At 46.4% G+C, this 22,865-nt stretch overlaps 1 protein-coding gene across 1 annotated transcript in view; it reads right to left on the bottom strand.

The window, feature by feature from the left end:
- LOC135115091 (protein slit-like) overlaps nt 1-19,801 on the bottom strand; it is a gene marked incomplete at its 5' end in the record, with an annotated part of 139,437 nt that extends 119,636 nt beyond the window's left edge. Inside the window, one exon of the mRNA XM_064031583.1 lies at nt 19,707-19,801. Coding sequence (XP_063887653.1) covers nt 19,707-19,801 — 95 coding nt within the window. The remainder of the gene's footprint in view (nt 1-19,706) is intronic.
- Between the last annotated feature and the right edge of the window lie 3,064 nt (nt 19,802-22,865).

Genomic DNA, 22,865 nt, shown 5'->3' with positions numbered 1-22,865 from the left:
ACACACACACACACACACACACACACACACACACACACGTGCCCGACCTACACGTCTTATGGCAGTAGATGAGACGTGCTTCCTACCACCTCCTTCTCCTCCTCTTCCTTCTCCTCCTCCTCCTCCTCCTCCTCCTCCACCGCAAATGGTTCTTCAGATAAGATAATTAACGTTTTTCTTTTCTTAATGACTCCGCGCCTGACAACTCATCGGCGTCAACAGGTGGCGGCCCTGGCGACATGATGACGTGACGATGACAAGCCTGCCAACTGCTGCCTCACGTGACACTCTGTAACACGAAGCTGTGGACTTAGGAACGCCAATCGGAAGCTAAGAAAAAAAATTACGTGTTAAATAAAAGAACCAAGGAAAAGCACGAACAAACAAACAAACAAGAACCACACACACACACACACACACACACACACACACACACACACACACACACACACATACACACACAGCCCACCGCTTCAAAAAATTGTGAAGAGAATACAAGGGCAAGTTGCACAAGGTTTTCCCCCTAAAAATATATACACACACACGCATACAAGGAAAAATAACAGAACAAAACGGCAAAAATCATTCATACAGGTACAGGAAGCAGAGTTTGGGAGGCAGAACAACCGAGCCGATCAGCCTCACTCCGGAAAGGCCCGCAGGTATGAGAGAGAGAGAGAGAGAGAGAGAGAGAGAGAGAGAGAGAGAGAGAGAGAGAGAGAGAGAGAGAGAGAGAGAGAGAGAGAGAGAGAGAGAGAGAGAGACTGGTCATACAATTAACTACAGTCACATCAACATGCAGGACAGTCACAGGGAGGAGGAGGAGGAGGAGGAGGAGGAGGAGGAGGAGGAGGAAGGGACAAAGGTAGTTAAGAGGATGGGCGGACTAAGGGAGAAGGTGAGAGGAGAGAAATGGAGGGAGGAGAGAGAAAGGAAGGAAAGGGAAAGGAGGAGGGGGAGAAGCAGATGGATAACAGGGAGGGAGAGACAGACAGACAGACAGACGGTAACATAGGGAAATAAAAAAGGAAAAACAGACAGAAGGGGGAAAAAGTAGGAACAGAGATGAGAGAGAGAGAGAGAGAGAGAGAGAGAGAGAGAGAGAGAGAGAGAGAGAGAGAGAGAGAGAGAGAGAGAGAGAGAGAGAGAGAGAGAGAGAGAGAGAGAGAGAGAGAGAAAGGAAAACTGGAAGAAAAGTAGGATAAAAAAAAGTAGGAGTAGAAGAGAAATGAAGAAAACTCATCATTCAGTAGTAGTAGTAGTAGTAGTAGTAGTAGTAGTAGTAGTAGTAGTAGTAGTAGTAGTAGTGGTGGTGGTAGTTGTAGCTATGTATCATTTATCGAGTGTCAATCCTTACTCGATCAGCATTCATTCACGCAGACGAGGAGGGAGAGACAGAGGGAGAGACAGCAGGAGGGAGACACGGAGGGGAAGGACAGAGGGAGGGACGAAGGGACATTAGGGAGGAAGAAGGAAGGAAGAGAGGGAGATAAGGAGGGGACTGAGGGATGGGAGGGAGATGAGAGAGGAGTGAAGGGAGAGTGACAAATAGATGGAGGAGGAGGAGGAGAAGGTGGAGGAGGAGGTGGGAGGGGGATGGGGGGGTTAAGTACACACATTAAGGAAGAGGCGACAATGAGATGGTCTGGTAACTCAAGAGAAGAACCAAAACTTCACAATAATAAATTTACTTTCAAAAGCTTTCATCCCATTTCACTCCGCTCTCCCGCTCCGGATTTCCTCCCTCCGCCTTCGTCTGTCCTCGGGGATTATAAAAATTGTGGAGTACATAGAGCCATATTTTGCTTTCCTCTGCTATTTTTATTCTTTTACTTCGGTTTCGGTTTGGTCTGGCAGAGAAAGAGAGAGAGAAAGAGAGAGGGAGAGAGAGTTAGCACCGCCTGAAGGGAAGTTTCGTCAAGTTACAAAAAAAAGTTATTCTCCACGGAAAAAAATATTGTTGTCTTGAATTCACCGTGTAATTTGCGTATTCTCTCTCTCTCTCTCTCTCTCTCTCTCTCTCTCTCTCTCTCTCTCTCTCTCTCTCTCTCTCTAAGCCTCTTTTCTTTAAATTTCCGTCATAGTTTAATCAATTTTCCTCTTTCTATATATATCTTTCTGATCTTTAAGTCTGTGCGCGTCTCTCTCTCTCTCTCTCTCTCTCTCTCTCTCTCTCTCTCTCTCTCTCTCTCTCTCTCTCTCTCTCTCAGCCCCTGTCGAGGTACCGTCCCGCTGTTCGCAGTCTCGCTTTGTTTACCCTGGCTGGCGTCCGTCTCAGCCCCGGGACTGTTTCCACCTGTCACTGTCCCGACGCGTCACTGTAGCCGTGGTGAGTGTCAAGGATGTATTGACTCCCACTCTCTACCCACTGGCTCGTGTGTGTGTGTGTGTGTGTGTGTGTGTATAAACCAAACCTAACTAAACCTAACATAACCCAACCTAACCAAAACCTAACGTAACTTAACCTAACCTAACCTCATCTAGACCACTGTACCGAGAACTAAACACACGCAATGCACTCATAAGACTTTATAAGGAAAACAATTAACTTATTCTGAATCCACCCACGTTCCTCTCCCTTCCTTCCCTTCCCCTCGAGTTGGCTGGGAGGAAATCACTGGGAAAGGGAGAGAGAGGGAGAGAGAGGGAGTGAATAATTTTCCAAGGGCTCACTCTCACTCTAATTATTCAGTGACTTATTTTCCAGATGGGCGTTTTTTCCCCTCCCTCTGGCGGACGTCTTACGGTTGGAGATAATGAGACAGCGAGAGATAAATGAGCTTCTCTTCGAGGCTTCACAGGCACAGGGTTCGGTGCTTCGGCGTGCTTTGTACTGGCGGCGCGGGCTTCGATGTGTTGACGCCTGCTGTACTTGTTATGCTACGATTTTTTTTTTTTTTTAAGTTAGAAACTCATTTTTTTTGTCTTCTCTCTCTCTCTCTCTCTCTCTCTCTCTCTCTCTCTCTCTCTCTCTCTCTCTCTCTCCATATGTGTGTATGTGTGTGTGTGTGTACGTAACCTACTCCCTGTCAACACTACCTCATTATTTTCTTTTAGGCAATAAATCTTCACGCTACCGCGCACCTACACACACACACACACACACACACACACACACACACACACACACACACACAAGGTTCTAGTGACACAAGAAGCATCTTTCCTTCCTTTTCTCTCTTCCTGTCCCTCCCTCATCCTGTCTCCTCTGCTCCTTTCTTCCTCTTCTTCCTCCTCCTTCTCCCTTCACCAAACTCAACAATCCTGAGGCTTCGGGTGTTACTCTACCCTTGCGTCTGCTAAGTCCTCTACCCTCCTCCTCCTCCTCCCACTCTTACCTCATCTCCCCTTCATCTCCTCTCACTCTCCCTGTCCCTCTCCCACTCTTGTGCCGTGTATCTTCCTTTGTACCCAGTAAGATAGGAGAGAGAGAGTGAGAGAGGTGAGATAAGGAGTGGGATTAAAAATATGAGGATTACAAAGCGAGGACTGTGAATATTTAAGTAATAATTAATAAAAGATATGTGTTGTTAGATAATGAAGAGAGAAAAGTCTATAGTTACGATGTTATCTATTAAGTTTCATGATTTATTACGGCACTTCATCAAATTCAAGGTTTTTTTTCTTTCTTCCATCTTTACATTTTTTTCCTCCCTCCTTCCTCCCTTTTCCTCTCCCCCTACCTCCTAATTTCCTCACTTTCTAATATATGTGCACGACTCTTCAAACAAAAATGAACCAAACGCAAAGAAACCAGCGCTCTCTTCCCCTCCTTCCTCCTCCTGCATTCTCCCCCCACCCCCCATCACACACTAGCGCCCTCTTCTCTTCCTCCTCCTCCATTCTCCCTACCCCATCCCACACAACCCTTTCTTCCCCAGTCCAACACCACCTCATTCCCTCCACACCTCCCCCTCTCTCCCGCTGGGCATTTCCTCATCTCTCCACTTCTCTTCACCTGGCGGAGTGTGGCGGCCGCGTGAGTGCTTTCAAAACAAACAGAGGGAAGAGTGGACATGACGCACATCGAACAAAGCAAATAACCGCGAAAAAATATATTAACATGCTAGAAAATCACCTTCATGTTTTTTCTTATGTTTTTTTCTATTTTTTTTATGAAGGGAACAAAGACTTGGCTTCAAATCATTCAGAGATGCTTGTAAGGAGCCACGTAAGGTTTCGATTTCTTGAGAGTTGATCTTCATGTGTATTTTCTTCTTTTTTTTTTTGCTTATTAACTTTTTTTTTTTCATCTACATCAAAGTTGAGAACGTTATGGGGAACAATTTTTTTTTGATTCCACATTTACCCAGACTGATTCTAAAGGCAATAGTCTTCCTGAATATACATATATATATTTTTTTTATCAAACAAACTCACTACCTTATTTATTTATTTATTTTTTTTATTTTCAGTACTTTTAATTCACCTTTTTTTTTATTTTAATCTTCTAAGGCCAAATTTCTCCCTGATTCCAACAAAACTAATAACCTTCTGATCGACATGTTTTTTTTCCGTATCAACCCAACATTTCTGATTTATTACGAAGCTAACGCGGCCGCCCACTTCATCTTCCCAGTTTTCATGTGACTATTCATTTCTTATTCACGACGCCCGTCACCGCTGCACCATGACGCGGCTACATAAAAAGAAATAGTGAAAATACCTTATAAAAGTGACGGTGAATCGCAGTTTACAGCCGCCATAACAACTCAAGAGGAGAGAGAGTGAGAGTGAGAGGGAGAGAGAGAGGAAAGGGTTGATGAGAGACGAGAAACGACAGAGAGAAGAGAGAAGAAGGGAGAAGGGGAGACATGTGATGAAAGGAACGAGGGACGAGACGAAGAAGAAGAAACACGAGAAAGGGAAGGAGATGGAAAGACACGAAAGACAAGGCAGAGACAGACAGACGAAGGGAGGAAGGAAGCGAAGGAAGGGAAGGAAGGGAGGGAAGGACACTCTTGCTGCTGCTAGTGACACCTGAGCCTGCAGTGTCCGAGGAGATGAGCTATTCCTCCTCACCCTGCAGGAAGGAACCCATAGATGGCGCCTCTCACGGGCCAGACACGCGATGCTGAGCGATACTAACGGAGGGGGAAGGAAGGAAGCAAGGAAGGTACAGGCGAGGGAATTAAATGCGAGGTATGGCCCGGAGAGGAACACAGAGGAGACGCAAGGGTGTGACTGGGAGGAGTGAATAAAGATGTAAAAGAGGAGGAGGAAGGAAAAATAGAGAGAAGTGTTTGAGGTATGAACTTAAGAGGAGGAAAGGAAATGCGAGGATGTGATTGAAAGAGTGAGGGAAAGATGGAGGAGGAGGAGGAGAAGGAAAAGGAGGAAAAAGGAGGAGGAGGTAAACGAGAACAATGCAATAGGAATAAAGGAAAAAATACGAACGAGTGAAACTGAAAAAGAAAGAGTGAAAAATAAAGAAAGATGACAAGAAAAAGAAAAAGAAAAAAGAGAGGATGCAAGCGTACAGGTGAAAAATATGAAATGAAAGGTGAAAGAATGAAAGGTGAAAGAAGAAAAGGAAAAAAGAAAAAAGGAATGTAGAGAACCACCTGAGGGAGATAAAACGGTAAGTGAGGAGACGAAAACATGAAAGGAGAGGAGAGGAGAGGTAAAGAGTGCGAAAGAGAGGAAATAAGGAGAGGAAAGAGGAGGAAAGAGTGCGGTAAAGTGTGTAATTGAGGCTATCAGGAAGGGAAGGAGGAGGGGAGGAGGTAATGAAGGTAAGGAAGGAAGAGGAAGCAAAGTATGAAGGAGAGACGATGGAGAAGAGGAGGTGGGAAGGGAGGAGGAGGAAGAGGGGTGTGAGGAAAGACATGAGGGAGGGGAAGGAGGGAAGAAAGAAGGTGCGAGGGAAGGGGTGATGAAGGAGTGAAGGAGGAGGGGGTGAAGGTATGTGGGGTTGCTATGTTGAGGGCAGGTGAGGGGGAGAGGGAGAGAGAGGAGGAGAGGGGGAGAGGGGGGTGAAGGGTGATAACCTGTCACACTGCCTCTTGTGGAGATAAACATGACAAGTATATGGAGGAGGAGGAGGAGGAGGAGGAGGAGGAGGAGGAGGAGGAGGAGGAGGAGGAGGAGGAGGAGGAGGAGGAGGAGAAGGAGAAGGAGGAGGAGAACAACAACAACAACAACAACAACAACAACAACAACAACAACAACAACAAATGAACGAGGAGGATGAAGATGAGGAAGGGAAGGAGGAAGAATACTGATCGCTCCCCCTGCCCCCACTCTCTCTCTCTCTTTCTCTCTCTTGGCGCCACCTACCCCAAGTCCACGTATCCATAAAACATCACTAACCAATAATATAACGCCGACCTGCCATCACCACCCAGATGAATCACAGGATTGGATACGCTGCGGGGAGGGAGAGGATTAAAGGCCACGACGAGAGAGAGAGAGGAGAGAAAAAAGGATTGGAAAAGAAGGATAAAAAGGAAATCAAGCGCAGAAAGGAAGAAGAAAAGAGTAAAACAAGAATCAGGTGTAAGAGGGAAGAGAGAGAGAGAGAGAGAGAGAGAGAGAGAGAGAGAGAGAGAGAGAGAGAGAGAGAGAGAGAGAGAGAGAGAGAGAGCGCAGTGGTGTTGTTGATGGTGGTGGCAGCCGGAAGTGTGGTTATGTAGATAAGCTGAAAGAGGGAGAATGAGGGAGGAAATGTAGGGAGGAAGGGGAGAGGGAGAGGGAGTGTAGGAGGCAGGGAGTGTATGGGGAAGGGTGTAAGGAGGGGGAGGTGCAAAGAAGGCTCCCTAAGCTCTCCTGGGAAATATAGAAAGGGCGTGAGTTGACAGTACCATCACTAGCCATCTTCCCTTCCTCGTCTTTTTCTCCGTAACTTATCCCCACATTCCCCCGTCTCTCTCTCTCTCTCTCTCTCTCTCTCTCTCTCTCTCTCTCTCTCTCTCTCTCTCTCTCTCTCTCTCTGACAGTTATTTTCCTTATCTTTATTTCTCCTTGTCATGTCCTTTTTGTTACACTTGCAAATTATTCTCTCTCTCTCTCTCTCTCTCTCTCTCTCTCTCTCTCTCTCTCTCTCTCTCTCTCTCTCTCTTCAAACATTTACTTTTCTTTATTTTATTTCTACGTATCACCTTTCTTTTCCATGGGCAGATCGTAGCTTCCCTTTATTCTCTCTCTCTCTCTCTCTCTCTCACACACACACACACACACACACACACACACACACAAGCACGAGTGATATTAATGTTCCTTCAGTCATTTATGGAGAGACAGAGGTTTCTTCGTCTGCAACCACCGACCAATTACTACCCAGAGGCGACAGATTTAGTGGCAGGAGGGAGGGAGTGACAGCGAGAGGGAGAGAGCGAGACAGAGAGAGAGAGAGAGAGAAAGGTATGATGGAGTGAAGGTACAGACTGCAAAGGCAAAGGAAGGCGGGAGGTAGGGAGGTGGAAAGAATAAATTAGCCAAGGTGAGAAAGATGAAAGGGTGAGGGAGAAAGAGAAGGAGGGGAAAAGAGTAAAGGAAGAGGAAAAACTTGGAGGGAGTGGAGAGAAAGGTGATCCTGATGGAAGTCAAACAGAGCATAAAATAAAGAAGAAATCGGAGAATGAAGAGAATTGGATGGCCGGGAGCGAGAGAGAGAGAGAGAGAGAGAGAGAGAGAGAGAGAGAGAGAGAGAGAGAGAGAGAGAGAGAGAGAGAGAGAGAGAGAGAGTAAATAAAGTCTAGGTGCCATTTGCATAAGGAAAAAATGAGGTGGCGAAGAAAACGAGATGCCAGGCTATAAAAAAGAAAAAAAGAAAATAATGACCCTAGAGAGAGAGAGAGAGAGAGAGAGAGAGAGAGAGAGAGAGAGAGAGAGAGAGAGAGAGAGAGAGAGAGAGAGAGAGAGAGAGAGAGAGAGAGAGAGAGTGACTTAACCACACATACTATCATGACATTCTCTCTCCCTCCCTTCCCTCCCCTTCCTTCCTTCCTTTCCCCCCTACCCATCACCTCCCTTCCATGTACACCTTGCCCTTTCCCTTCGCTCATTCCCCGCTCCTTATACACAGCTCAATTACAGCGGTGGAACATAACCCAGCACTCTCTCTCACTCACTCTCTCTATTGTGGCTCGCGAGAATAATTACAGGTGGCGAGGCGTGAGGGCGGCGTGAGGACAGGTAAACCAGGTAGAAAACAACACCTGGCTGCCGAAAATGATGACGAAGCGCACCTGTAACCCCCCCACCACACCCAGCCCCCCCTTAGCTTGTGTAACCGTCCCAGGTAATGTAACGCGTAGCTGGACAAAAAACAGGCATTCCGAAGCTTAGACATACGGAATTGTGATGATGTTGTTGAGAGGCGGGGGTAATTCCACGTCGTTTGCGCCTCGTTCTTCAGCATTACGAGGAGGAGGAGGAGGAGGAGGAGGAGGAGGAGGAAGAGGAGGAGGAGGAGGAGGAGGAGGAGGATTACACAGGTTTACAAATAGGACTGACTAACTACTTGACATGAACGTAAGAAAATAGCTAACGAAGAAAAGGAAGGAAGAAAAGAAGATGAAAAAAGTGTCCATTATTAAAGAAATATCCTTAAACAACATCAACAACATCAACAACAACAACAACAACAACAACAACAGGTAACATCCCTCTCATCAACAGGTAAACGCAGACAGGCAGTAAGCACACACACACACACACACACACACACACACACACACACACACACACACACACACACACACACACACACACACACACACACACACAGAGGAGGCGAAGAGGGAAAAAAAAAACCTTATGAGGGGAAAAAATGATGAGGGAAGTAATATTTATGGGTTAACAGTCACGTGACGTCTGGTTGTACGCTATAGGTGAGAGCTTTACGTCTCTCGCGGCCTCACCGACACGATTTAGTGAGCTCCTATTTGCGTTCTTTAGACAGAGAGAGAGAGAGAGAGAGAGAGAGAGAGAGAGAGAGAGAGAGAGAGAGAGAGAGAGAGAGAGAGAGAGAGAGAGAGAGAGAGAGAGAGAGAGAGAGAAGGTAAGGGAGCAAAGGAGGTAGACAGGAAGACGTGGAGAGAGGAAAAGAAGGAGAGAAGGTAAGAAAGTAGAGGTAGACAGGAAGGTGTGGAGAGAAGAAAGGAAAGGGGAGAGAAGGGAAGGAAGCAAAGGAGGTAGACAGAAAACGGTGAGAGAAGAAAAGGAAAAGAGAAGGGGAGGAAGCAAAGGAGATAGACAAGAAGACGGTGAAAGACGAAAAGGAGGAGAGAAGGGGAGAAAAGGAAGAAGCAAGGAAAGTAGAGAGAAAGGAGAGGACAAGAAGGTATAGGAGAAGAGAGGAAGAAAAACAGGGAGAGAGGAAAAGAAGAGAGGAAAGAAGGGGAAGAAGGAAGTGAGGTAGAGAGAAAAGAAGAGAACAGAAAGGTAGACAGGGAGAGAGAAGAGAAAAAGGAATGGAGAGAAAGGCAGGGCATGGAGGTAGAAGGGGAGAGATAGAGAAGAAGGAGAGAGAGGGAAAAGGGGAGGAGAGAAAGGTGGGAGCATGGAGGTAGAAGCAGGAGAGAGAAAAGACGGAGAGACAGAGGAAAAGGAGGGGAGGGAAGGGGAGGAAGGAAGGGGAGGGAAAAGGAAGGGGGTGGAGAGAGGGGCGGGATCATGAAATACTCCCTGTCACGCTTCCCCACCCTCCCCGCCCCCACCCACAGTCACATATGCTGAAAAATCGTCTATATTTCTTGATACAGGGCCAATTATCCTCTCCAATGACAAATGGAACGCCCTCCTGCCTGCCTCTCTTGCTCCGCCGCCGCCACCACCACCACCACCACTACCGCCGCCTCAAGTCTTCCTCCTCTTCCTCCTCTCTGATCTCCCTTCCACCTCCTCCGTGGCTCCTGACGACTACGAGGACTCCGTCAACACACGCATGCGACAAAGGAGAGACACAAGAAAAAGATGGAGAGGCGAAAATTAAAGAGAAGAGGCGAATATCACCGCCCGGCCAACAGCAGTGCATAAGTAGCGAGGCTGTGTGGTGCTGCGGCGGCAAGGAGGAGGAGGAGGAGGGGGCGGAGACCTGAGAAAGGAGGGGTGAGGGAGGAGGGGAAGGGGGCGGAGCAGGGATCGCAGGCAACCCTTGGCACTCCACCAGACAAGGAAACACACGATAGATGGTGGGATTAATGATATCTGCCTTCTTCATAATGTGTTGTTGTTGTTGTTGTTGTTGTTGTTGTCGTTGTTGATGTTGTTGTTGTTTGTGTGTGTGTGTGCGTGATAAGTAAATGTGGTGATCAAGACGAGGCTCTAGGAAGATACTGAAAGTGTACCTAACTAGAACATTATTCACGTTTCTGTCCAAGTGTGGTATGTACACGTGTGCTTTGGTGTATAATGCTGTGCTCATTTACAATTCAGCAACAGTATCATGCTTATTATGGGGTCCCTCAATAGACTACAATTCAACTCCGTACCTTAAGACAGTAATTTGTGAGGGAGACACCACCACCACCACCACCACCACGATGATCAAATGCAAACCTTCACCCAAACACTCCACAAACTTCTCCAACAACACCTTCCACCATCCACCTCCTTTCTTCTCACTACCTCCTCCTCCTCCTTCTCCTCCAAACAACAGATGACGTCACGAGGCGCCCTTGGTGAGCCCCAACACAAATAAAGCGAGACAGCCAGAGTCGTGAAGTGAGGTGACGTGGGGCGGAGCGAGGTGGGGCGGGGTGAGGTGGGGCGTGGTGGAATGGGAAGGGGCGGGGGAGTAGCGGCTAGCGGAGTGGGGCAGGATGTGGTGGGGTGTGGTTGAACGGGATTGCTCGGGGTAGGAAGAGCGGGAGAGGATGGGAGGGTAAATAATGGGGTAGGAATGGGGATAGGAAGGGTGGGGTAGGAAAGGATGGGGGCCGTGAGGGGAAAGGTGAAGGCTGACATCACCAAAACTCCCTCTGTAGGATGGCTGGGGTGAGGAGGTGGTCGGATTTAGTGTCTTGTGGATTGCTGGGAGGGGGAAAAAAAAAAAATGCATTTCCTGAGTTGTGGTAAGGAGGAGGAAGAGGAGGAGGAGGTGGAGAAGCTTGAGTTTACATATCAGATCATTTTTGTACCTTTTGATGACGTTATAACCACCCACCCAAACACCCACCCACACACACACACACACACACACACAAACAATAATTCCAGTACAGACAGCATTACATATATACATTCTGACATAGCGAGTTTCCAGTTTCACCATCAATTCTTTTCACTCTCAACGTTAATTATTTTACAGAACAAGAATCCCTCAGTTTCCTACCACCCTTCCGTCTCCCTGCCCGCGACGAGACTCCCCTTACTAACTCCGCACTCTTTGGATTCTGTGCATTTCCAGCTTAACTTTAATTCCTTCTATATTGCAAGAGTCGTCCCCTGGTTTTCCCGTGCCTCCCCTCTAGTTCTCTCCACCCCAGGATCACCAGAGGGCACGAGTGACGGGACTTGAGGCTGCAACACAAATATGGGATGGGGAGCCGCAGTGAAGGGTTGGCCTCTGGTGTGGTGATGGGAGCAATATATCTGTCTGTCCGTCTGTCAAAATGTTTGTTTGTCCGCCTCTAGTTTGGCTTTCTTGTCTGTTTGTCACTTGTTGATTTTATGTATGTTTGTGTTAGTGTTTATTTGTGTTTCTGTGGGTTAAGCTTTCAAGTGTCTTTATTTGTCTGGATTTCTGTCTCTTCCTTAAGTCTTATTTGTGCTTTTTTTTTTTTTTTTCTCTCTCTCTCTCTCTCACTAATACGTTTTGTTTTCATGTTTGTTTGGTTGGATTGCTATGCCTTACAATTTCATCTACTACTCTGCATATCTTTCCCTCTAAGTCTAACTCTTCCACCAATCTGCATCTACGTTACCCGGCTCAGTTTGGTTAGATCATCTTTACTATTCCACATTTCTGCCTTTTTTTTTTTTTTTTTGCCTCCTCGTTCAGCTCTTCCAGTTTGCACCAACGTTACCTGTCTCTGCTGCATATCTGCCTTCTTTGCTCTCAGCTTAGCTCTTCCCCCAGTCTGTATCCACGTTACCTGTCTAAGTTTGTTTGGTTTGATCGTCTTTTCTACGCTGCATATCTGTCTCTGCCTCCAGCTCAGCTCTTCCTTATGGCTTGCAACTTTATATAGCATGCATATCTCCCTTCTCTGACCCCTGTTCAACTCTTTCCCCCAGTTCGTATCTATGTTATCAGGCTCAGTTTGTTTGTTAGTGCGGTACGCTTTGTGAACCCAAGTGTGCGTCTGCGTCTGGCCTCCCCACACCACGCCATCTGGGAAGGAAAATGATGGAGGGAGATAAGAGGCAAGGTTCACCTGTTCAGATCTTTCAACATGATACCTGAGTGTGGTTCAGGCTCAGGTTACTTCCTTCATTCCTTCTTCTATCCTTCCTCCTTCTTCGTGTCTCCTGTTCCTCCCTTTCTTCCTTCATTCTCTCTCTCTCTCTCTCTTCTTCCCCCACCGTTCCTCTTTCCCTTGTTCTATCTATGTTTCTTCTGTTCCTCTCTTCCATTGTTCCCTTCCTCGTTCTTCATTTCTCATCTGCTCCTCCCTTTCATCCCCCCCACATCCCTTCCTCCCTCCTTCCTCTGTTTCTCACCTTCTCCCTCCATCCTTCTCTTTCCCCTCCTCCATTTTTTCCTATCTCCATTCTTCTCCATTTTCTTCACTAAGTTTCACCCATGTTCCTGCCTTTCTTCCTCAATTCTTCCTTCCCTCTTTTCACTCTTAACATTTCTAGTTCCTTTCCTTTCCAAATTGATGCAGTGTTTTCGTGCATTCCTTTCACGCGCTTTCTTCTCCCACACTTACCAAATTAAATATTCGTCTTCTCATTCTTCTTCTTCTTTCTTTACTTAGATGGCTCGTCAATCTTTCCCTCGCGAGAGTAAATGATTAGCCGTAGGGCGTCGACCCATAATTTCGTTGGAAAGAAAAATATTGTAGATACGAAAATATAAAAGGTTCCTCGTAAGAAAAAACAACATCCAAAGAGAGAGGAATTACCTTTAAAAATGCTGACCTAGTAACCCTGACACCGTTTTAGGTTGTTAAGTAATTAAGTGGCTTGAAATGCTGTAATGGTTTAATGATGATTATGGTAATGGTTGTAACAAAAACATCACTATTACTACTTCTGCTGTTATACTATTCATACCGCTATTACTACTACTTCTACTACTACTGCTACTATTACTACTACTACTACTACTACTACTACTACTACTGTTGCTGCTGCTGCTACTATTACGGCTACTACAAAAAACAATAATTATGGTAACAACAACCACAACAACAACCCCGCTACCACCAACCACCACCACTACTACCACCACCACCACCACTACCACCACGACTACTACAAAAAACAATAATGAGAGGACAAGTATGCATATGTAATTATCACATGATCCGTTCGATAAGTTTTAGGTTACCTGCCTGTAAAAAGGTAACCCACCAACTCTCTCTCTCTCTCTCTCTCTCTCTCTCTCTCTCTCTCTCTCTCTCTCTCTCTCTCTCTCTCTCTCTGCCCCTCCCACATCACCATCCCACTCCCTTCCCACTCATCCCACGCGTGACTTACTCCACGAGGGCAAGGACGTGAGAGGGAAGAGCAGGAGGCTGGGATTACCGCCTGCTCCCCTTCAACGCCCATCATGTCCCCCTTCACCCTCTCAGACCCTCCCTTCAGCCTTGCCTCTAGCTGCTATTTACCCTTTCCCCTTGATCCCGCCCCGCACACCCCTGACCCCTGAGCTAACTCGTGTAAATCTTAACCCTCGTCTTCCTAAAGGTACGCACACTTACTTACATGAGTGACATTTACGTGCGTGGATTGTGGGGTGAGGCAGCGTGATCTGTGTGTGTGTGTGTGTGTGTGTGTGTGTGTGTGTGTGTGTGTGTGTGTGTGTGTGTGTGTGTGTGTGTGTGTGTGTGTGTGTGTGTGTGTGTGTGTGTGTGTGTGTGTGTGTGTGTTTTGGGAGACACAGACAGACACACCTAGACACCCACACCCATAGACACACACACACACACACACACACACACACAGGACGGCAGCAACACAAACAGAAGCAACAAGACAATCAAAATCACTCAACCATACACACACACACACACACACACACACACACACACACACAGACACTTCCCTTCGTGCCGGCGTCCTGACACCCCGCCCCTAGCCTGCAGGACCGAGCCTTGACTGGGAGACACCACACACCAACAAGCCCATAGGAATTGTTTATTTATAAATGTACAACACTTTATCTTGCCACTGTACTCTTCTCCACTCTGTAACATCCCAAGACCTTTGCAACATTAATTCGTATACCTTCTGCTCCACTCCTGCTGGGTAAATAAACACTTTATCACTATCATTATTAAACACACACACATACATACACAAACAAACCAATCCACATCAATGAAGCCAAACTAAGGCACTCAACACAACACAACACAACACAATACAAGCAAACCACATCCAAATTACAACATCCAAAAATCCACACCAAACCAAAACACGCCAGCATTACAAACACCAACACAGCGTCACACACAGCCGACCACAGAGTCACCGCACCGCCACACGACACACAGACAAGCAACTCAATAAGCCTCGGTAACTCAGAAGCCAATTTTCCACCTGCTAGAACACGAAGGCCACAGGGCCTGACGAGGAAGGGAAAGGGGAAGGGGAAGGGAAACTGCTAGAGGGAATCAATAATACGAGGGATGAAGGGAACTGGATGAAAAACTGGAGTGGAGGCCAAAGATGAAGGGGAATGAAGAGGGGAGGCTGGGGAGGAAAAAGGGAAAAAATAGCTATGTAGAGGGAATCAGAGAGAGAGAGAGAGAGAGAGAGAGAGAGAGAGAGAGAGAGAGAGAGAGAGAGAGAGAGAGAGAGAGAGAGAGAGAGAGAGAGAGAGAGTCAGAGTAATGAAAGGCGGAGGGGAGAAGGGAAAAGGGAAAAGGTTGACATGGAAAGGGAATCTGGTGAATAGAGAAAAAGGAAAAAACAAAAAACAAAAACAAAAAAACAGACGAAATAGAAGTTCGCTTGACAAAGAAAAGAAAAAAAAACTGAAAAATTTGGAAAAAAAAACGAAAATTAAAAAAAAAGAAAGGAAAGAGGACAGGAAAAACCGAGTGTAAAGGTTAACGCAATAAATAATAAAGATAGCGAAGAAATACGAGACAATATGAAAAAAAAAAAATAAAACTAAAATAGGAAACACGGAATTATTTCACTTTGCCCTTCATACATTTATCATTTCGCTTCACACACACACACACACACGCACACACACACACACACACACACACATTTTCATATTTTCCCTCTGCTTTCACCTCTTCGTACAGTGTTTCCGTTTTAAGCTTTTATAATCTTTTGTTCTCCATCCCGTAAGCTTATTTCCTCTCACCAATCCACCTCTCTTGATCCCTCTCCTCTTTCTCATGCTTCCCTCTCCTCTTCTACTTACCTAATCCCCCTTCCCTTCCTCTTCCTCATTCCTCACTCTCTTCACCCTAACACCATAATCCACCTTTTCCCATTACCCTCTCCCCCTTTAAGAGCCTTACAATACTTAGGCTAACCTTACTATGACCCCTAATACAATTTTACACCAACAATCTAGCCGTACACCACATCACACGCCAGCTTTTCTGTCAGTGTTCCAGATCCAGTCTTAAAATATTTAAGTTAACCCTCTTATGATTTTTAATAGACTTTTAACACCAACAATGAACATAACACGCTAATTTCTCTATCAGTCTTCCAGTTTCAGTGTTACTTTATTTATGTTAATCTATGATCACTTGTTAATTATTCACTTTCTTTGCAGATAAAAGGGTAGTTAACATAGTACTATTTTTTTTTTTTTTTTTTGCAGCTAACTGGAAGCATGCAATAGTTTTTACGTGAATGTATGAGGTATGTGATTTTAAACTAGCTATTGGTGATCTGTGATATACTAAGCTCTAGGCAAAATGAATCTTAAACTGCATAATAATCTTTTTTATATATTCATTCATTATTTTTTTTTCAATGGTGTATCTTATCTTACTTTTACAGTCTAACCAGCACTCCACATCAGACACCTTTTCTTCTATCAGTCTCCCAGCTCCATGCAGAGTGTTTGAATATTTATGCTAACCTTCTTATGACCTCTAATACACTTTTACACCAAATATTATAATCCAACCAACCCTCCACATCAGACACTGCTCTTCCATCAGCCTTCCAGCTCACCTTCCTTTCTCCACGCGTCCTCCCACCACTTCACATGACTGGCTATGAATATCAGAAACTCTCATTCCTTCTCTCTTGAAAAACCTAACTCCACTACTCCACAACTTCCTCCACTGGACAGTAAGCGCCGCCCGCCTGACAAATCCCCGCCTTCCTCCTCCTCCTCCGCCTCTTGACGTTCTAATTCCCCGCCAGCCGGAGTCTCGCGCCCCCCACATATTGCTGACGTTAGGTTCACATTCTTGCCTCGTCAGGAATCATAGCGCTACTCTGATGCTACTTGGGATCTCTCTCTCTCTCTCTCTCTCTCTCTCTCTCTCTCTCTCTCTCTCTCTCTCTCTCTCTCTCTCTCTCTTGATATACTTTTTTTCCTTTTTATTATTATTTATTTAGTAGAACGTGGTCTTTTTATGATTTGCAAAAAAATTATATATGCTATGCGCAATTTCGTTGAGTTCTAATCTTATTCTTTCAGATTTACGGTTCAACAGTTTATTCGTTGCTGTGTTCAGTGAGCAGCGCAGTTCTCACATTGTTCCTTAAACGATACGAGTGTTTCTGCACGATTTACCTTCTGTTCTGTAAGTTTAATTCTTTTTTCTTTTTTTTTTGTTAGCGACTTCCTTTCTGTATTTCATTTCTTGCTTTATCTACTCACGTGGCTAAAAAAGTTTCCAAGGGCGTCTCGATTAGTCCCGGCGCGCCCTTCCCTCCGCTCATCCGGGAAGGGAATTATTTTCTCCCCCGGCTCACCTCAAGCTCTAGGGTGCGTGGGGGTCACCTGCGTCTCTCCCTAATTAGCAAGTCAGGAGAGGCAGCCCTGACCATCACCACGCACAGGTAACCCGACACCTGGACAGCCGACACGACCCACACCCCTACTTCTGTCTCCTTCTCTTCCCCCTGTCCTGTTTCTCGCCCATTCTAATTCCCTCTGTCATTTTCACCTGTTCCGCCCACGCCGAGCCTGCAATCTAGGTCTCAGAATCATTAGCCAGCATCCACCGGGGTATATAAAACAAGTGTGGTCTTTGTTATCCTGAGCTTCCCTTTTATGGGTGTATCTTTTCCTTTTTATCGAATGAAATTTACCCGCAAATGCTTTTAGTTTCGCCCACTGAGACTCCCACGGCCACTTATTTTTCTTTCCCCGTCAGCAGCTACACCATAACTCCTCCCATACATCGTCCACGGGAAACTTTGGAAAAAAAAGTGGCAGTGAGAGCGGCGGTAAACAGGGAACCAAACTTATAATGGAGGACTCCGGTGCCGAGGCGGCGGCGTCCCGGCGCCAACCACCAACTTGTGGCGTGTGGTGCTTATTTCAGTATTTTTGTAACTTGTCTTCGTTATATCTGACGGTGCTGAAAGGTTCTGGCCGCACACCAAAAGTGTTCGTCCTTCTTGCAGGTGTGTGCCAAAAACTTTGGTCATCCCTTGGAGTTCTTGCTTGCAAAACACGCAGGGAAGGAGGAGTCCGGGCCGTCACGGGTGTTATATATAATCTTTCCCAGCAACTCCTCGTCCGCTCAGAGCAGCTCGCTGTGAGTGTTTCTTAAAAAGATTATTTACGAGCTGCCTTGCGGAGGGAGTTCCCGTGTATGCGGAACTGCCGCAACGAAAGAAAAGCTAAGAGAAAAGAAACTGCGCATTAAGTTCCGCCAGAGTGCCGGAAATGTCCCTGGTGAGCGGAGCCAGAGTTGGCAAAGTGGTGTAACTTTCCCGGGAGAAGGTGAGCTCAGGATTTAATGGCGAGCATGGGAGAAAAAAAGGATCGTGGGAGACTGTAGGACGGAAGGCTGGCGCCCCATTTCTTTCCTCTGCTTCCTTTCCTCCACAGTCTCGCCGCTTGTTTCTCTTCTCTTTCATTTCCCCCCGCTAAAAGTCTAATCTGATAATTGCCTTCCTCCACTTCTGTTTAATACCTTGCTGCATTTTAAGCTGACATGGACGTCTTCCCATGAATGTCCCGTGCCCTCTTCTTCATGAGTGTCACCGTGCACCCTCCTTGGGCCGCTGTGCGCGCTGCCCCTGACCCCCAGCGACCTGCGTCGAGGCGGCAACAACTGCAGGTACCCGCCCCGCCTTGCCCCAATATGTAGCCCGACCCTTTGCCCCGCGTCGCCTCGCTCTCCGCCTTTAGTTTCACTCTCGAAGTCTGTTCCGTTAATCTACACTCAGCCTAGGTCTGCTGTACACCAGCGCCCTTCCAACACAGCCGCGACTCGCCTGACAGTCCCGGCGACCCCCCATCGACCTCTCCCGGACGGCCGCCACAGATGGTATATCAGGGGTGACTCCTCCCGCCTTTAGCTGGGCCAGGGATGCACCTGTGCCCCGCCCCTGTCAATAGCGGCATATCTGCCATGCATCACAAGGGCGGGCCCCACTTTATACTTACTCGCTCAGCCAGCCTCTGCGTCATCGCCGGGAAGGGGCAGTGCAAGCCCTGCCGCCCCGCGGGGAGTGGTGGAGGCCGTCTCGCCCTCAGGAACCCCAGTGCGTCTACAACCCTTAAACCGGCCGTTGATTGGCTCCGCATAAGGTAAACAAAAGCCCTGATTGGTGCATGTCCAGAGGGACACTGCAATGGACAACCTACGCATGTCTGATCCCACTAGCCTCCTGCTGCGTCGTCCGCAGGATAATTTCTATTCAGCATGTCTTCCCAATTAACAAATTGCTACCGGTGGCCGCCATTAACACAAGTCGCGCTTGGCGAATGCATTCCAATTGAAGCTCAACAAAATCAAGATGGCAGCGCCGCGCAGCAGCAGCAGCAGCAGCAGCAGCAACCTGAGACAGACTGGAGCCCTCGCCTTCCAAGCGTAAATCATGCAGGACTAACGGAGTGAGAGACTGGAAAAATGCACGCAACGCAACACACAAAAAGAAAAAGATGAATACATCTTTGTATACTTGATTTTCCAGACTCGTGGTGAGGGTTGTGGAAATGTTGGTGCACCGCACTGCCTGCCTACCTGCCTGCCTGCCTACCTGGCTGACTACCTGGCTGCCTAGCTGGCTGGCTGACTGGCTGCTTACCTGGCTGCCTGACTGACTGGCTGACTACCTGGCTGGCTGGCTGGCTGGCTGGCTGACTACTTGGCTGGCTAACTGGCTGGCTGGTTGGCTGGCTGGTTACCTGGTTGGCTGGCTGACTACCTGGCTGGCTGGTTGGCTGGTTACCTGGCTGGCTGGCTGACTACCTGGCTGGCTGGTTGGCTGGTTACCTGGTTGGCTGGCTGACTACCTGGCTGGCTGGTTGGCTGGTTACCTGGCTGGCTGGCTGACTAGCTGGCTGGCTGGTTGGCTGGTTACCTGGCTGGCTGGCTGATTACCTGACTGGCTGGCTGACTACCTAGCTGGCTGGTTGGCTGATTGGCTGGTTGCCTGGCTGGCTGGCTGACTACCTGGCTGGCTGGTTGGCAGGTTACCTGGCTGGCTGGCTGGCCTTTCTGGAGGCTTGGCTGGAGGCCTCGCGGAGGGGAGGCACGCCACACACCACGATACTCACCTGGAAGAAGAAGAGAAAACATTAACATACGCGATCTACTTACCATGCTGTGGATTTGAATAATTAATGCAGTTTTATGTGCGGCTTGAAAATTGGTCTTAATTTTCTTCTTACCGAAATCAAATTTACATAGACTGACCCGCTGTTCCCCATTCTTACCCAACCCACGCCCACGCCCATCTTTTTTACGGTCATTATCTAGCGGCGTGCCGGACCACCTGCCGCACACCGCAGCCCAGCACGCACACCCACGCACAAAAACACAACCTTCACTTCTACACACACACACACACACACACACACACACACACACACACACACACACACATACACTCGACGTACAAATATTCAACTTATCGAAAGAATCAGACATGTGAAAATAATACTCTCTCTCTCTCTCTCTCTCTCTCTCTCTCTCTCTCTCTCTCTCTCTCTCTCTCTCTCTCTCTCTCTCTCTCTCCTCTCTCTCTCTCCCCCAGTCTCTCCGTCTCTCTTTTAAGTGAAGCGCCATAAACAAAGACACATGACAGCACATATACAACGGCAGCAGACAGAGATTTAAACCTTATCTGGAGGCGATGAAGAGACCAGAATTGAGTACTTGTTTTTTTTTGCCGCAGCACATTTGCATAGTTCACTTCGCTCCGTCAGGGTCCGTAACTCAGCTTGGGATCGAAGGAGCGGGAACTTAAACGCAGAGGGAGGAGAAGCGCATAGGTACATGGTGTATATTTAGAAGGAGAGAGAGAGAGAGAATACAGAGCACAGAGCAGAGAGAGAGAGAGAGAGAGAGAGAGAGAGAGAGAGAGAGAGAGAGAGAGAGAGGAGAGAGAGAGAGAGAGAGAGAGAGAGAGAGAGAGAGAGAGAGAGAGAGAGAGAGAGAAAGGAAACTATAAGTGGAAATAAAAAAAAATTAAGAGGTAATGACAAAACGATGAGAAGGAAGAGGAAAAACACAAAAGTTTCAGAGAGAGAGAGAGAGAGAGAGAGAGAGAGAGAGAGAGAGAGAGAGAGAGAGAGAGAGAGAGAGAGAGAGAGAAAATTATTTGCTCTGTCCCCCACAATATTCCCTGTTTGCTATTTCTCTCTACCTGAATCAACAGCATTACACTCACACGCGAATAAATCCTTTCTAAATTGCGATGTCCTGCTTTAATATTGTCAACAAACCGTAACCTCTAATTCACGGCTTAATATACATAACTCTGCATGTATTTAGGGCGCAGTATAATACACATGTTTATGCTCCTTTGTATAATTTTTTTTTCACTAAGCTTCCAAGACCAACAAAGTAAGGACCCTACGCGTTTACAAATTAGGAACGTAAGGAATAAAAAAGAAGTAGTGAATTAATGTAAATATAACGCACAGCAAAGAAGTGTATTCATGGTGGGGTTAATTCAAGGTTACCCACGATGTATGCTAAAGGTACTACGAGTCTTTACTGTATAGGAGAATGTGGTGTTTAGTTTCTCTGCTATATGTGGTCCTTCTTAATTAATTGATGCTTATTTTATTTTATTTATTTATTTATTTATTTATTTATTTTTGTTACTTATTTGTCTGGTTATGTTATGTTTGGTTAAGTTGCTCATTTGACTTTTTTTTCTTTTTTTTTTATCTCTTATACTACCCACTGTCTTTCTTAACTAACTGATTCTTTTTTATTTAATTTTTGTAACTCATTTCACTGGCTACGTTAGGTTACCCATTTGATTAACTTTTCCTTGCACCACTTTTTTTTTCTTTTTGTGCAATTCATTTGACTGGTTATATTAGATTAGGTTACAAATTTCAACTAACTTTTCCTTGTATCACCATTTTTTTGTAACTCATTTGACTGGTTAGCTTAGGTTACCATCTGACTTAACTTTTCCCTGTACCACTATCGCTTCTTGCTGCACACTACAAGCAGTTTTTTACCATCGCTACCAGAACCTGTACCCTTATCACTCTCATTACCTATTCTATTACCGCTTCCTTCACTATCGCGTCTCCATAAACTACTCTGCATTATATTACCTTCACACATACATACAATTACCAGCAGTCTTCACCATCACTGCCAGAATCTGTACTCCTTTAAATTTCATCACATTTTATTACTGCTTCCCTCACCACCAACACCACTAAATCACCGCCAACTACGTGCACTTAAACCAGTCTCCCTCATCACTTTGAGAACCTGTATTTCTATTCACTTATTCTGCAACGGCCTTCCTCACCACTAACATCACTATCACCTTTCCGTAAACCAACCCACACTGCTTTACCTCATCACTAAGAATACATCACAAGCACTTTTCTCATCACCATCAGAGTCTGTATTTCTGTCATTTTATATAATTTCTATTGCTTCCCTCACCACTAACACCACTATCGCCTCTTCGTATACACTACCACACATCACCATTAAGAACACATCACAAACAGCCTTTCAATCACCACCAGACCATGTACTTCATCATTTCTACTGGTATGACTGCTTCTCTCACCACTAACACCACTACCGTATACACTACCTAGCCTCACCACTTCTCATCACCACCAATATGTACTTGTATCACCACGACTGCCACCTTCACCACTAACACCACAATCATCCCTCGAAAGGCATCACCACCCCTCCTGAAGACCCTCATCACCGTACACCCGCACCGTACTTCACACCACTCTCGATGATGCACAGTGAGTCTCCTTACATTACTTGCGTGGCTCTGAATGGGTCCTCGAGACATTCTTGAAGTCGGACACAAAAATGCTTTTAAAGAATTGACAGAGATTAGATTACTCCGCTAAGAAGTGAGTAGAAGTGACGTAAGATGAAGGGAAGGGATGGAGGGAGGGAGGGAGGGAGGGAGGGAGGGGATGTGAGGTTGTCGGGAGAAAGGAGATGTAGGTAGAGAACGGTAAAAGGAAGAGGGGAGAAAGCAGGACAGAGGGAGAAAGGGAGTACGAGGGAGGTAATGAGATGATTGATGCTAGAGAAAGGGAGAAATACAGTAAACAGGGCAATAGAGAATCACAATGAAAAGGAGACAAAACTACAAAGAATTAAAACGAGATACAGACAACAGAA

Source organism: Scylla paramamosain, chromosome 28 (genome assembly GCF_035594125.1).
Source record: "Scylla paramamosain isolate STU-SP2022 chromosome 28, ASM3559412v1, whole genome shotgun sequence".
NCBI lineage: Eukaryota > Metazoa > Arthropoda > Malacostraca > Decapoda > Portunidae > Scylla > Scylla paramamosain.
This window is presented reverse-complemented; position numbering and strand designations above follow the sequence as displayed.